General features: G+C 42.2%; 1 protein-coding gene and 1 long non-coding RNA gene across 3 annotated transcripts in view; one reads left to right on the top strand and one right to left on the bottom strand.

The window, feature by feature from the left end:
- LOC138962041 (uncharacterized) overlaps nucleotides 1-8,776 on the top strand; it is a 21,702-nt gene extending 12,926 nt beyond the window's left edge. The window contains exons 2-3 of the mRNA XM_070333734.1: nucleotides 6,726-6,848; nucleotides 7,284-8,776. Of these exons, the coding sequence (XP_070189835.1) occupies nucleotides 6,726-6,848; nucleotides 7,284-7,463 (303 nt within the window). The 3' untranslated portion in view covers nucleotides 7,464-8,776. The remainder of the gene's footprint in view (nucleotides 1-6,725; nucleotides 6,849-7,283) is intronic.
- A 115-nt stretch (nucleotides 8,777-8,891) lies between these two features.
- Nucleotides 8,892-12,039, bottom strand: LOC138962042 (uncharacterized). Of its 2 annotated transcripts, none has more exons than XR_011454381.1 (2): nucleotides 11,741-12,039; nucleotides 8,892-10,892 (listed from the first exon to the last, which is right to left on the bottom strand). It is a non-coding gene; the product is annotated as an uncharacterized lncRNA (long non-coding RNA). The 2 variants fall into 2 exon arrangements; XR_011454382.1 differs by lacking the exon at nucleotides 11,741-12,039 and adding an exon at nucleotides 11,504-11,721.
- Nucleotides 12,040-13,758: the final 1,719 nt, after the last annotated feature.

The raw sequence follows: 13,758 nt of genomic DNA, 5'->3' as shown, positions 1-13,758 counted from the left end.
GTACAGAAAAGCGTGCTATCCTTCTCAGCGCAACGAATACCCCGCTCTTCTTGTCAATTCCACGTGTTCTGTGAGTTCGACAGCTACTTGACTAAATATTGTATTTTCGCCTTACGCGACTTGTTTCTATTTTTGTTCGGCCCTTTAACACCGTGACTCATCCTCAACCCACTCTCATTCCAACCATGTTCTCCCTTTCTCTCTCTCTTTCACTCTCGCTCATTCACTCTTTCTGTCTCTGTCTCTGTCTCTCTCTCTCTCATTCTCTCTTCCCCGGTCTCTTGTCGCCCTCCTCCCCTTTGTTTGTTTCTTTATGTTCCCTCTTTATGTCTTTTTTTGGGTCTGTTTTTCGTTCTTTATATCATAACCTTATTTGTCCTTGCTATACCTTTTTTCTCTTTCTCGTTTTCTTTCTTCATTATTTTCTACTTATTTTTCTTTTATCCTTCAACTTCCACTTTTCTTTAAAATGAATAGTCATTCTTGTGTCTTATTTCGTCTTTATTTTTTTACGCCTCCTTTCTGCTTCATTTTTTGTATGGGTACAAGGATCGGCTTCTATGACACTCTATTGACCGTGTTGACTCTCCAAAGGCAAGTTAAAGGGCGCATGGGCCACTTCCTCAAACATATCGAATTTTGTTGACAACTTAAAGGGGCGCGCGTGATACAGTCAACGTTGGGTCGATTCTTAAGGAGAATCCGGATGAAGATGATGGCTGAGGTTGTGATGGGAGGGGGTATAAAGGAGGGCGGAGGGGCTGATGGGGGTAAGGGCGATGTGGTTAAGGAAGGAGATGTGTGTGTGTGTGTGTGTGTGTGTGTGTGTGTGTGTGTGTGTGTACGTGTGTGTGTGTGTGGGTGGGTGTATGTGCGAGTGTATGTGTACGTGTGTGTGTGTGTGCGTGTGTGTATGTGTGTTTGTGTGTTTGTGCGTGCCTGCGTGCATGCGCGCGTTTGCGTGTATGTGCGTGTATGTGTGTTCCTACGTGTACGTGTGGGGGGGGGGGGGGAGAGGGGCTGTCGAGTCTGTCAAGGCAACCAGAAGAGGAGGGGCATTTTTCGGTCAGACTGGAAGGTTTGGACAGCTGAAAAGGTCATCTGTGCTGCACATCGACCATCGGCTGCACCTTTTCTCAAACTGTCTCAGCGAGCGACCGATTTCTCTTTTCTCCTCTAACTTTTGGTGAAGGATTGGCCAAGGAAAAGAAGTTTAAGAAAGGACGCGATGTAGAGCAAAATGGAGAGCAGGAAGTTCAAGTCATTCGATGAGAGTGCGTCTGTTCTCAAAATGCTTACGATATGTTTTGGAGGTTTTTCATTCACTGTAAATGAGACCTTTTTTTCTTCTAAAAAACACACACGATTACGAAAAAGCAGAATCAATTCTACATTGACTTTTCCTCAGCGTAAAACTAGGGAAAAGTAAGCTCTTATGATTTGAATCTGAAGCTCTGGATCGCCGGTGGTGCAGTAACCGTTTGTGTCTGTCGGAGGACCCACTTGGGTGTTTTTGATACTGACCTTTTGGCAAGAAAAATCTGTTTTCTGTCCTGTCTGGACACTGACCATACTCAGAGCTCTCTTGTATCTTGGTTAATACCAAAACAAATATTCAAAATGCATAACATGACACCATTTATAGTGAGCAACAAGGGCAGGAACTCAAGCAAAAGGTTATTTTACGTGACCCATGCCTCTTATCTTTCCTCATACTGCAAAAGTATTCCAGATTTCTCCAAATAACTATGCTTGGAACGTGTTTCAAACCTCAACTTGAACTGTATTATTTTTTCATCTGGCGTTATTAATGTTAGCTGTGTACAAAACTTGAACTGATAAAAAGATTCTTCCTTCTAGCATGACCTCCGTTTCCCTGCTATTGGAAGGGCCACATCCCAAAGGCAACCAAAGCCTTTGTTTTTCCAAGGTTTTAGCTTCTTGCGACCTCTGTCTATCCTGCACAAGAGATACATTTCAAGGATTTGTCAAGAGCTTGATGGCTTTGTGGAAGGGATCCATTTATGTCTTGACTGTAAAGGGAGAAGACCCATCATTGCTTTTTTTTCCCCGAATGCGTAAATACTACAAAAAAAAGGACTTTGTTCAAGTAAATAACATGTTAATGTTAAAATGCTTCGCCGAATGAAACGTAAAAACATTCCTTTTTTGAACAAATTGATTTAGGTGAGTTTATAAGAGTAAATGGAGAAGCAGATAATTATGTCCTGAGTTGAGAATGATTCTAATCTACATCAAAATCGAACGAATAATTGGTATACATTTCTTCGTCTGTCTGGAGAACATTCTGTGCAAATATCTCATACATTCAGGAGTTCAAAACAACGTTAGAACAGCATTAAAAACTGACAATAAATGCTTCAGTACTTTCTGAAGAAAATGTACACATTTCAACTCTCACCGTTTTGCAACCATTGAACGGGACTCCCCCCCCCCCCCCCCCCCCCAAAAAAAAAAAAAAAGCTACAAGTTAAGTAGCGTTTAATTCCCATTCGGTATAGACTTTGGCAACACCGGTTTTCCTCGGTACCAATTTCATTTCCCAGTCCCCTTAGTCAAAGATTTGTTTCCGCAAAGTCTGCTTTAAAGTGTTGAACTTTTGCGATGCCACCGTGAACCAATTCCGCGTTAACTCTTTTCAAAGAGACCAATATCAAGTACTTTCGCGGGAGCCAGTCTCTCTATGGATAATTATATACTATTCCAGACCACGGTTGACCTTTCAGCGTTACGTCGTTCTTGTCTCACCACCGAGATCCATCTAAAGTACTTTTGAAGGAACCAGTCTCTTCAAGATTCAAGCCTTTCAAACCCTCAGTTAGCCTTTCAAGTTAAAGGACCTTCAAATGGGAGGAGGTGGGGTGAGGGTAGGATAGGCTTCTTATCCTGGCAAGTGAACTATTTTTTTACAAAACGCAGACAGTATAAATGTAACAGCCAGATTGGAGAAACCTGTTGCTTTCTTTTAAGCGCTTCAGTGAGGTCATGTCAAACGAAATTCCTGCCCGACCATCCTTGAAGCTATAGAACACGCTGTTCCCATCATTTTGCGATCACTAAATGGGACATGTCCCAAAACCCAGCAGAAATGAAAATACTATTTATTCCCTTTAAACATTATTTAACGAAACGATAACTTCACTAGCTAGCGGTTCAGTTTTCTTTCTTTCGTGCTTTTTTTCTTCTTTTCTTTTACATTCTTTTCTGAACCATGATGCTACACTTTAGCAATGTCTACTCTAAAGACAAGCTTTTCAAGCCTACAGTTAACCTTTTTTCATTCACGCTTTCTTACCCAGCCACGGAGATCTATCTAACGTACTTTCGAGAAGAAAAAAACCCAGTATCTCTAAAACAAAACTCAGAATATCGTCATTCCCTTAAAAAAAAAAAAAAAAAAATAACAAAATTAAAAAAAAAAGTATTTTACCTGCATGTTTCTCCCACGGTTCATTTTTCGTTTCTTGATCCACGAGACCGATATAAGAAACTTTTGCAAAGTTTATCATCAGGGGGGGCCCATCTGTTGACCATTTGCATTAATTCTCTCGTACTGCACTGCGCAGGCCCATCTAAAGTAGTTTGGCAAAGTTTACGCTAAAGATTTAAACTTCTTAAGCCAACAGTTGACTTTTCCATTTTAACTTTTAATTCACTTCTCATGCACAGAGGCTCATTCGAAGCACTTTCCTTTGAAGAAACTCTCTTTGAAGATCCAAACCATTCAAACCAACATTTTTGACCTTGCTTCATTTTTACATTTAGTCAAGTTTTGACTAAATGTTTTAACATAGAGGGGGGAATCGAGACGAGGGTCGTGGTGTATGTGCGTGTGTGTGTGTGTGTGTGTGTCTGTCTCTGTGTGTGTGTGTGTGTGTGTGTAGAGCGATTCAGACTAAACTACTGGGCCGATCTTTATGAAATTTGACATGAGAGTTTCTGGGTATGATATCCTCAGACGTTTTTTTCATTTTTTTTGATAAATGTCTTTGATGACGTCATATCCGGCTTTTCGTGAAAGTTGAGGCGGCACTGTCACGCTCTCATTTTTCAACCAAATTCGTTGAAATTTTGGTCAAGTAATCTCCGACGAAGCCCGGACTTCGGTATTGCATTTCAGCTTGGTGGCTTAAAAATTAATTAATGACTTTGGTCATTAAAAATCTGAAAATTGATAAAAAAAAAATTTTTATAAAACGATCCAAATTTACGTTCATCTTATTCTCCATCATTTGCTGATTCCAAAAACATATAAATATGTTATATTCGGATTAAAAAAAAAGCTCTGAAAATTAAATATATAAAAATTATTATCAAAATTAAATTTTCCAAATCAATTTAAAAACACTTTCATCTTATTCCTTGTCGGTTCCTGATTCCAAAAACATATAGATATGATATGTTTGGATTAAAAACACGCTCAGAAAGTTAAAACGAAGAGAGGTACAGAAAAGCGTGCTATCCTTCCCAGCGCAACTACTACTACCCCGCTCTTCTTGTCAATTTCACTGCCTATGCCGTGAGCGGTGGACTGACGATGCTACGAGTATACGGTCTTGCTGCGTTGCATTGCGTTCAGTTTCATTCTGTGAGTTCGACAGCTACTTGACTAAATGTTGTATTTTCGCCTTACGCGACTTGTTTTTTCTGCCACAGGAGACCCACATGACATGAATTATTTTTGAAGAAGCCAGTCTTTTAAAGATTTAAGTCGTTGAAGGCCTCGGTTTACTCTTCTTCAGTAACTCCTTCTTAGCTCTTCAGGGAGACATCTCTAAAAAAAAAAAACCTCTCTCTCTCAGCTCTCTCTCTCTCTCTCTCTCTCTCTCTCTCTCTCTCTCTCTCTCTCTCGGTAACTCCTGCTTCGCTCTTCAGGGAGACATCTCTCTCTCTCTCTCTCTCTCTCTCTCTCTCTCTCTCTCTCTCTCTCTCTCTCTCTCTCTCTCCCCAACAGAGACACTCATTTGAATTACTCTGGCAGGAAAAAATCTCTTTAAAGATTTAAACTTTTCAAGCACAGTTGACCTTTTTTGCATTATAACTCTTTGGCAACGCACCACGGAGGCCCATCTAACGTACTTTGGCAGGAGCCAGTCTGTTTAAAAGCTTTAACCCTTTCAAACCCTCAGTTTACCCTCCTCCAATAACTCTTCCTTTACTTCACCTAGGAGACGGCATTTTAGGGGACTTTCACAGGGGAGCTGCCATTCTGGCGAGGGAAATACTTTACCCGTCCCGGCTCTAACCTAATTTATTGGCTGCGGTCAGACCAGAAAAAGCGATTTGATCTTGCGCTCGGACCTAATGCGCCAGTTAAACTGGATATTGAAAGGTTGGAATTGATCACGCTCGGTGGGGGCCAGACTGAAAGAGTCGAGGGGGAAAAAAGCAGCGAAAGGGACAAAAACATTTGTATTGGGTGAGGGGATGTGAGAGATTGGAGGATGGGGTTTGATCAGTGCAAAAGAGTGGTTTGACGTTACATTCGTTCTCTCGTGAACGAAAGACACGTACGTATGTCTTTACAATGTGCTACCCTTTCCCCTTTCCCTCAGCCGCCTTCACCCCTTGACGTTTCACCCCTTGACGTTTCACCCCTTCACTCTTGTATTTGTTGGAGAGAGGGAAAAAAACAGGCGTCCAAAATACGAAACACGATTCAGTTGTGTAACAAAGATTAAGGCCATAACTCTACTTCTGGCACTTAGATGAGGGTCAAACTCCTTGGGTAGTCCGTCGGATCCGTCGATAACGTCTGTGTTCTCATGCGCATCTCATCTGGTGTGGACTCGCAGGTGGCTGTGGAGTCCAAGTCAAGAGCGGCCGGTGTAACGATATCAGGCTCTGCATGATTGAACCAGCTTTCTGATTCGATATATACCATACCCCAGACGAAAACGTGGTTTCCTGGTCAAATTAAGAGTTAGAGTTGTTTGATTTTGAGGGAGGAAAGCATGTCTGTTTCAAGTCTTGCAAGTGAAAGAAATTGGTGGTGACAAAAATGACATTCATTAGATATCACCCCAAAATTCAATTCCTTCAAAAACGTGCACCGAGTGGTTATGTCCCTTGAATGAGAAGGGGAAATATCTTTGCGATGAAGTACATTTCTAAGTTAAAGTACGTTTTTTTTATGAACGAATTTTACACCATGAAAAAAGTACCTAAGGTCGATCATTAGTACTATGGAAGGGAGGTGGGTTTTTTTCGATGTGGAGTTTATACAAGATCAACAAGGCTAAATCAGAAAGCTGGTTTCGCTACACCGGCCTGCTGATAGTGTGGGCATTGAATCTGAATCTGTCCTGATTCGGCTGGTGCAGCAGCTTTTTTCCGCAGCATCAGTTCCAGTGTCACGATCTGAAAACTCTGCCGAACAATCCCTCTCATTGCGGTCAATGCGCATGCGCCAATCTTGGACTTAAAAAATGCGACCCTTTGACCGAACGAACCATGGGTTAGGGTTAGGGTTAGGATTAGGGTAAGGGTTAGGGTTAGGTTGTTCACGACCTGATTTATCTCCCCATGTTAGCGCATGCGCATTGACCGCAATGAGAGGGATTGTTCAGGCAGAGTGTTCAGTTCCTGACTGACACCGTCTCTCACGGGCCTCCGTGAGAGCTTCCTGTCTCTTATCATCGAAGCTTGTGTAGTCTTGCCGTGCAAAACTTTTTATTTTTCACATTCGATGTTATCTGTTTCAGGTCATCAATCCCTTGTTAGTACAGTGCATTGCCACCGACACCAATTCCACTTCCGATGCAAACATCAAGTGCATGCTGAAAAACGATACGACGTGTCCTACGCATCACTGCTGCGTCAAAAAGGTTGTATATATGTATGTGTGTGTGTGTGTGTGTGTGTGTGTGCGTGTGCGCGAGCGTGCATGTGTGTGTCTGTCTGTATGCCAGTCTGTCTTGTGACAGAGACTGGGACGGCCGGGGAGGGGTCACAACTGCGCCAGTAGACATAAAATATACTTGCATTACCCTGACTATTATTACGGGGATAGATTTAATGGTTGTTCTAAAATATACAATCAAATGCGGCTTTGAGAAACTGAGTTATGTTCTGTTACCAGTCGCCTCTCTCTCTCTCTTCTCTCTCTCTCAGTCTCTCTCTCTCTCTCTCCATTCATATGTCCCGACAAACAACATGGATCTATCATATTTATCAGTCTCTCCTTCTAATCATCATTTATGTTTCATCTCTAAATCTTGCTAAGCCTGTGCTTGCTTGAAATGTGTGTTCTTACTTTACAGGTCATAACATTCAGGGATCCACACAAGCAACCAGTCATAGGAACAGAGTGTCAGCCGCTGCTGACAGAAGGCGTGATGTGTCTCAGAAACCCCGAGGACTACATGTGTTCCTGTCTTCCCGGCATGCGCTGCGCCATGTCCAAGTTCGAGACCATGGGACATTGCAAGCCTCACGGCTGATGACTGCTTCCGTCTTATTACCGGAATGTGGAGCAAACTGCTTGTGCTAAGCTGTACTGTGCTATCTGCGGGGTTATTGGATACTGACTGAATATGAGAGAGAGAGAGAGAGAGACAGAGAGAGGGAGAGAGAGAGAGAGAGAGAGAGAGAGAGAGAGATGATGATGATGATGATGATGATGATGATAATGATGGTATTCATGATGAAACTTTATTTTACAAGGATAGAGGTTTAAGGCTACGTCTTTTCTTCCAACGAGAGAGAGAGAGAGAGAGAGAGAGAGAGAGAGAGAGAGAGAGAGAGAGAGAGAGGGGGGGGCTGTCTGACTGACGTACTGACTGACTAACAACTTTATTTATGTGTGCATGAGAGGAGAAGTTTCTCGTCAGAGTCCAACCATATGCTGCAGTGAGTTGTAGGCAATGTAACTCGATTGGCTGACCGGAGCGGAAGAGAAGGACTGTGTTGAATCAAGTTGGTAACACCTCTAAATCAGTTATGTTGAACAACTGTGAAACGGGTATCATACCGTTTGTGCGTGAGCACTGATTTGTGTGAAGCAATGATGTATTGTATTCCAGAAAATCATCTATTTGATAATGTGTCTTAACCGACACACACCAACCACTGAACTGTATATGCCGTTTCAATCAATAAAGCATCCACCATACCGGTCAATCAACAAATGAAACTTAAGATGTGCATTGCGCTTAAGAACAAACGGGTGTCTTGGCTGTACGGCGAAACGGCTTATTTTCGTCTTATGTCGCATTACTGACTTTATACTCGGAGCGGATGTGTACGATGTTCTATAATCACTGAGAACATGAGTAGTGAAAAAGAAAGTTTGCCGGCTTATTATGTCATTACTGTATCCATGTGTATCAACTAGTCCAGTCCCCGGCTAACTTTGGTTATCTTTGGGAGGAAGAAAACATGACTGTCGGTGTCATTCGCAGTTCGTCACAAGATGTGAGCGTGTTCTTGATCTTTGACAGTTTAAAATGATTTTGACTGATCAATTACAGAGAATACCATCTCGAATCAGTTCCTGTCCTTGTCTGTTACATGAATTCCAGTCTTGGCCCAATGTGTAATGCTTGGATGTTTCAATGAACGTTTTGATCACATCTGACTGAGCGATATGGACAAGGCATTGCCTGTTTGACACAAGTGTGAATTCTTGAAACTATACGTTTATAACGTGAAAATGATTTTGTGCAAAAATCAACTAAATCGAGACAGCCAGACAGACAGACAGACAGACAGACGCACGCTCACGCACGTACGCGCAAAAGACACGCGCCCAACTCCCCCCCCCCCCCCCCCCACACACACACACACCTGATAACTCTACTTATTTCATATTGTTTTGTTAAAACCAAAACTAGCTACTGATTCAGATCAATCAATAACTGAAACAACTGTTACAGAACTTGAATTTTTATTTAAAAGCATACGAAAGTGTACACGTTGACTCAAACTGTATGGATCTATCATTTTGATCAACAATAAATAATTATCTGTATGCCTTTTGATTTGAACTTCATTCTTTACAATGCTTTTCTCTCAAGTGTTCATATTTTTCGGGTTATTTTGAAAGGTAGTGTGTGTGTGTGTGTGTGTGTGTGTGTGTGTGTGTGTGTGTGTGTGTGTGTGTGTGTGTGTGTGTGTGTGTGTGTGTAGTTGTGTGTGTGTTTGTGTGTGTGAACGCGCGTTTGTGTGTGAGTGTACAAGTGTGTGTGTGTGGGGGGGGGCTGTGCTCGCTTGCTTGCCCCCCACCCTCCTCCCCTTAAACAAAGCATAAAACTCCTTGCAGTTGCAATACATAGGCAATGCAGTACAACAACGTTAAGGCCAAAATTAGTTTCAAGCATACGTTATGGTGAATGCAGTACAGAATATATTATGTATACACAGTTTAGTTGGAAACTGGGATGACTTCCGTTCAGCAAATTTGGCTCAAAGTATGATTGCAGTTCAATCACAAGATTTTTTTAGGCGCATTGATGTGGATCAAAACAACTTACGAACGCGGCGGTGTGGATATTGAGCTTATAACATTACAAATATTTGTGTCTAATCATAATGATACTTGGAGTACAGCGGTAGAGTTAGGTCAAGTTCGTGTCGAAGCATCTCGGCAACACTGATTGTCAGGTCAGGGCGAACTCAGTTGTCCGAACATGGACACGAAGACAGCAGTGTGGATGTTGGGTTTGCACGTGAGTCCAGTGGCACAAGGACAGTCGTACACCTTGACCGATCTTCTCGCATCAAATATGGGTCAAAGCGTCACAGAACAAATTTTTTTTTTAGGCAATTTTGAAGGAATTTTTTTTTTTTTTAAGGGGCTTAATTGCCTATATTGGACATGAATTGGTTTATACGATTCGAGTTTTACGCCCTCACGGCTTTTGATGTATGCGTGTTTAGGTGGTATCATTACGGTATTCTGACCAAGATGATCTTTAACGTGCCATTGTGGTGACACGGGGGTGGGAGATGGATACCGTCTCTGGGTCTGCACATAAAGTTGACCCGTGTCCGTCCCGGCCCGGATTCGAACCAGCGACCTTTCGATCACAAGTCGATCACAAGTCCAGTGCTCTACCACCTGAGCTACCCGGGCGCCCCTATTTTGAAGGGCAAAATTGGGTTTCTTCTTGGTGTAAACTTCTCTCTCTAGCTGACTGGTGTCCGTTTTCTTTGTTGAGGCATCGCGGCAAGTGCAGAATAACTATATATTGTTCGGTGATTCGTGTGGTAATTATTTTAAGTGTAACAAAAAACTGCAACCGTATTTTAACACAGTTTAGTTGGAAACTGGGATGACTTGCAGTTTAGCAAACTCAGTTCAGTGGATGGATGCCTCAACAAGATAAAATCTGATTCGAAGCACAATTGTAATTGCAGTACAACGATAAAGTTGGCCATTGCGAATTTGGCTCAAAGCATGATTACAGTTTAATCGCAAGATTATCTATGCGAAATAATGTGGGTCAAAACAGTTTAAGAACACGAAAACGAACACGGCGGTGTTGAGCTTGTAGTAAAATTACACATATATTTTAACCTAATCAGTCATAATGATACATAGAGTACAACAGTAGAGTTGGGCCAAATTCATGTCGAAACGTCTCGGCGACATTGTCATGAGGTCAGGGCGAATTTGGGTCAAAACAGCGTCCGAACATGGACACGAAGACAGCAGTGTGGATGTTGGGTTTGCACGTGAGTCCAGTGGCACAAGGACAGTCGTACACCGTAGGTTGCACTGTGCAAGCCTCGCCAACTTGACCGATCTTCTCGCAGTAGACCTGATTGGTGTCAAATTCGTCCTTCACACAACAGTAGTCTGCTGGACAGTCGACGCGGCTAGGTTGGTTGGGGCCTTGGTTGGGGTCACACTGCATGTAGATCGTGTCCTGTGAAGGACGGAATTTTTTTTTAGTAAGAAAGGATTGGATGGTATGGAGGGTGAGTTGGTTGGTGAATGAATGAGTCTTCTTCTTCTTCGTCGTTCACTAGAGTTTTTCATTTTGTGATTTGCGTGATGCAGCGCTTTTTGGCACCCAGGGGGTCCCGCATCTCCGGCTTCGGCCATGGACGTTGATCAGGGGTCCCTCCCTTAGACCAATTGCCTTCCTGGGCTGTTGAGCTTGGTCTGCCCGTGGTTTTATTTCGGAGTTTTCCTTCTCCTAGACTGGTTACCTACCATGGTTGTCGAGTCCAGTCTGCCCGTTAAATGAATGAGTAAGAACTGTGCCTTATTTTACTACATCCACAAAATCAACATTATTTTTGGTTTCTTCTTGGTATAAACTTCTCTCTCTAGATGACTGGTGTCGGTTTTCTTTGTTAGTACGTTCGTCTTGCAGGGGTTTGGGGGTGCTAAATATCTGTCTTTTTTTTCTCTTTTTACATCAGTCGTTTTTCAATCAAAGTATATCTGCGAAAATAGTCCAACGCTACACACAACCGAGAAAAAGACTACATCAGAACATGTATTTCTTTCTCCAAGACAGTTGATACTCACAGTTCCGAAGGTGCTCGTTGCAAAAATCACAAATATTCCAAACATACAGTTCCAGCGAATCAAATCCATCTTTTCCAAGTAACTGTTCAAGAAAATATCTGTCTTTTTTTTTTTCTCTTTTTACATCAGTCGTTTTTCAATCAAATATATCTGCAAAAATAGTCCAACGCTACACACAACCGAGAAAAAGACTACATCAGAACATGTATTTCTTTCTCCAAGACAGTTGATACTCACAGTTCCGAAGGTGCTCGTTGCAAGAATCACAAATATTCCAAACATACAGTTCCAGCGAATCAAATCCATCTTTTCCAAGTAACTGTTCAACAAAAAGACAGACAATCAACAAGGCCCAATGGCAATGAAAAAGTGACACTGAAACAACCTTGACTGTACTGATAGACAACAACTCGGGGAAAAACGAAGTAAATCCTTGTTTGTATTTGGTTGTGGGGAGTAATGCGGTAGGGGTGCCATTGTCAAAGATTATAAGGACCACGCACATATACGATTTTTGCTAAACTCGAGCAAACTGTCAATAATTTTTGTCTTCGCCGTGGAGCTTCATTTCCGGTTACTGGTGGCATGCCACCACTTACTCCTTACAAGCTAACTTTGCCAGCTCTGCGACAAACAGCAGTGTTATTTGTTTCGCCTGAGTGAAATGTTAGCGTATACTTGGTTGAGCGTCTTCCCCGCACACTTTGTTTTTGAACAATGTCGCACTTTAACGATGAGCTAGGAATTAAGGGTCCATTGCCGTAAAACACAGTCTCTATTCATAACTTTTTTTTTAAAGATTTGGTCAGCTGTATGGGTGACTCAAGAATGTTCCAGCGTAAAAACCGAGAGCCTTTGTTTTCTCTCATCCTTAGATATTCATGGGATCAACGTTCCAGAACTAATGAAAGAGAATGGCCACTCATCCGTATGGAATTCAGCGGGCCACGACTGATCTCTCCACTTTCAGCTGTGACCTTACTCTTCGTTGATATTCATGGGATTATCGAACCTGCAATAATAGTTTTTTGTTTGTTTGTTTGTTTGCTTAACGCCCAGCCGACCACTAAGGGCCATATCAGGGCGGTGCTGCTTTGACATATAACGTGAGCCACACACAAGACAGAAGTCGCAGCACAGGCTTCATGTCTCACCCAGTCACATTATTCTGACACCGGACCAACCAGTCCTAGCACTTACCCCATAATGCCAGACGCCAGGCGGAGCAGCCACAAGATTGCAATAATAGTGATAGTGGTTGTTCACTTATCTAAATTATGTATAACCTCTCTACGCCGCTCTCTTCATTTTTCCTTTATGATATTCATGGATCATCAACAAGCCTGCCATGATGGTCTACTTGTAAATTGTCACTGATCTAAACGTTTTAACCAACAAACAAACACAAACTATAACAAATGTGTAAATCAGGTCTTAAAAAAAAACAATTACACACACAAAGACACTCACAGAATAACATACCCTTTTAAAAGCCTGCTATTCTGATTTTCTGCTCATAACTGACCTCGGCAAATTTACCCTCCATGTTAGGACTCTCTCCGTCAGTTTCAAGATATGATGTTACATGATTTTTTTTTAGGTCTTAAAATATGGAGGTTTCCGTTGTAATAACTACGAAGTTGCTCGCTTGATATACACTGACAAGAATGGAGTGTTCAGATCGTTTGTCAACACCTACCGTATGAAAAACGTAGATGTGTCGAACACGAGGACCGAATGTAACCTATCACCCTCTTTCTGGGCAAAAGATATCATCTGAGAAACGCCATGTGCTGCAAGCAATTACATCGTACATCCTGGTTTGGGTAATGCTATCGGGAGTACTGTGTGTGTGTGTGTGTGTGTGTGTGTGTGTGTGTGTGTGTGTGTGTGTGTGTGTGCGAACATGTGCCTGTGTGGCCTAATGACCTGCGCGTACGCCCGTAAAAACAAACAAGTCGCGTAAGGCGAAAATACAATATTTAGTCAAGTAGCTGTGGAACTCACAGAATGAAAGTGAACGCAATGTAATTTTTCAGCAAGACCGTATACTCGTAGCATCGTCAGTCCACCGCTCATGGCAAAGGCAGTGAAATTGACAAGAAGAGCGGGGTAGTAGTTGCGCTAAGAAGGATAGCACGCTTTTCTGTACCTCTCTTTGTTTTAACTTTCTGAGCGTGTTTTTAATCCAAACATATCATATCTATATGTTTTTGGAATCAGGAACCGACAAGGAATAAGATGAAAGTGTTTTT

Source organism: Littorina saxatilis, linkage group LG3, assembly GCF_037325665.1.
Source record: "Littorina saxatilis isolate snail1 linkage group LG3, US_GU_Lsax_2.0, whole genome shotgun sequence".
Classification (NCBI taxonomy): domain Eukaryota; kingdom Metazoa; phylum Mollusca; class Gastropoda; order Littorinimorpha; family Littorinidae; genus Littorina; species Littorina saxatilis.
This window is presented reverse-complemented; position numbering and strand designations above follow the sequence as displayed.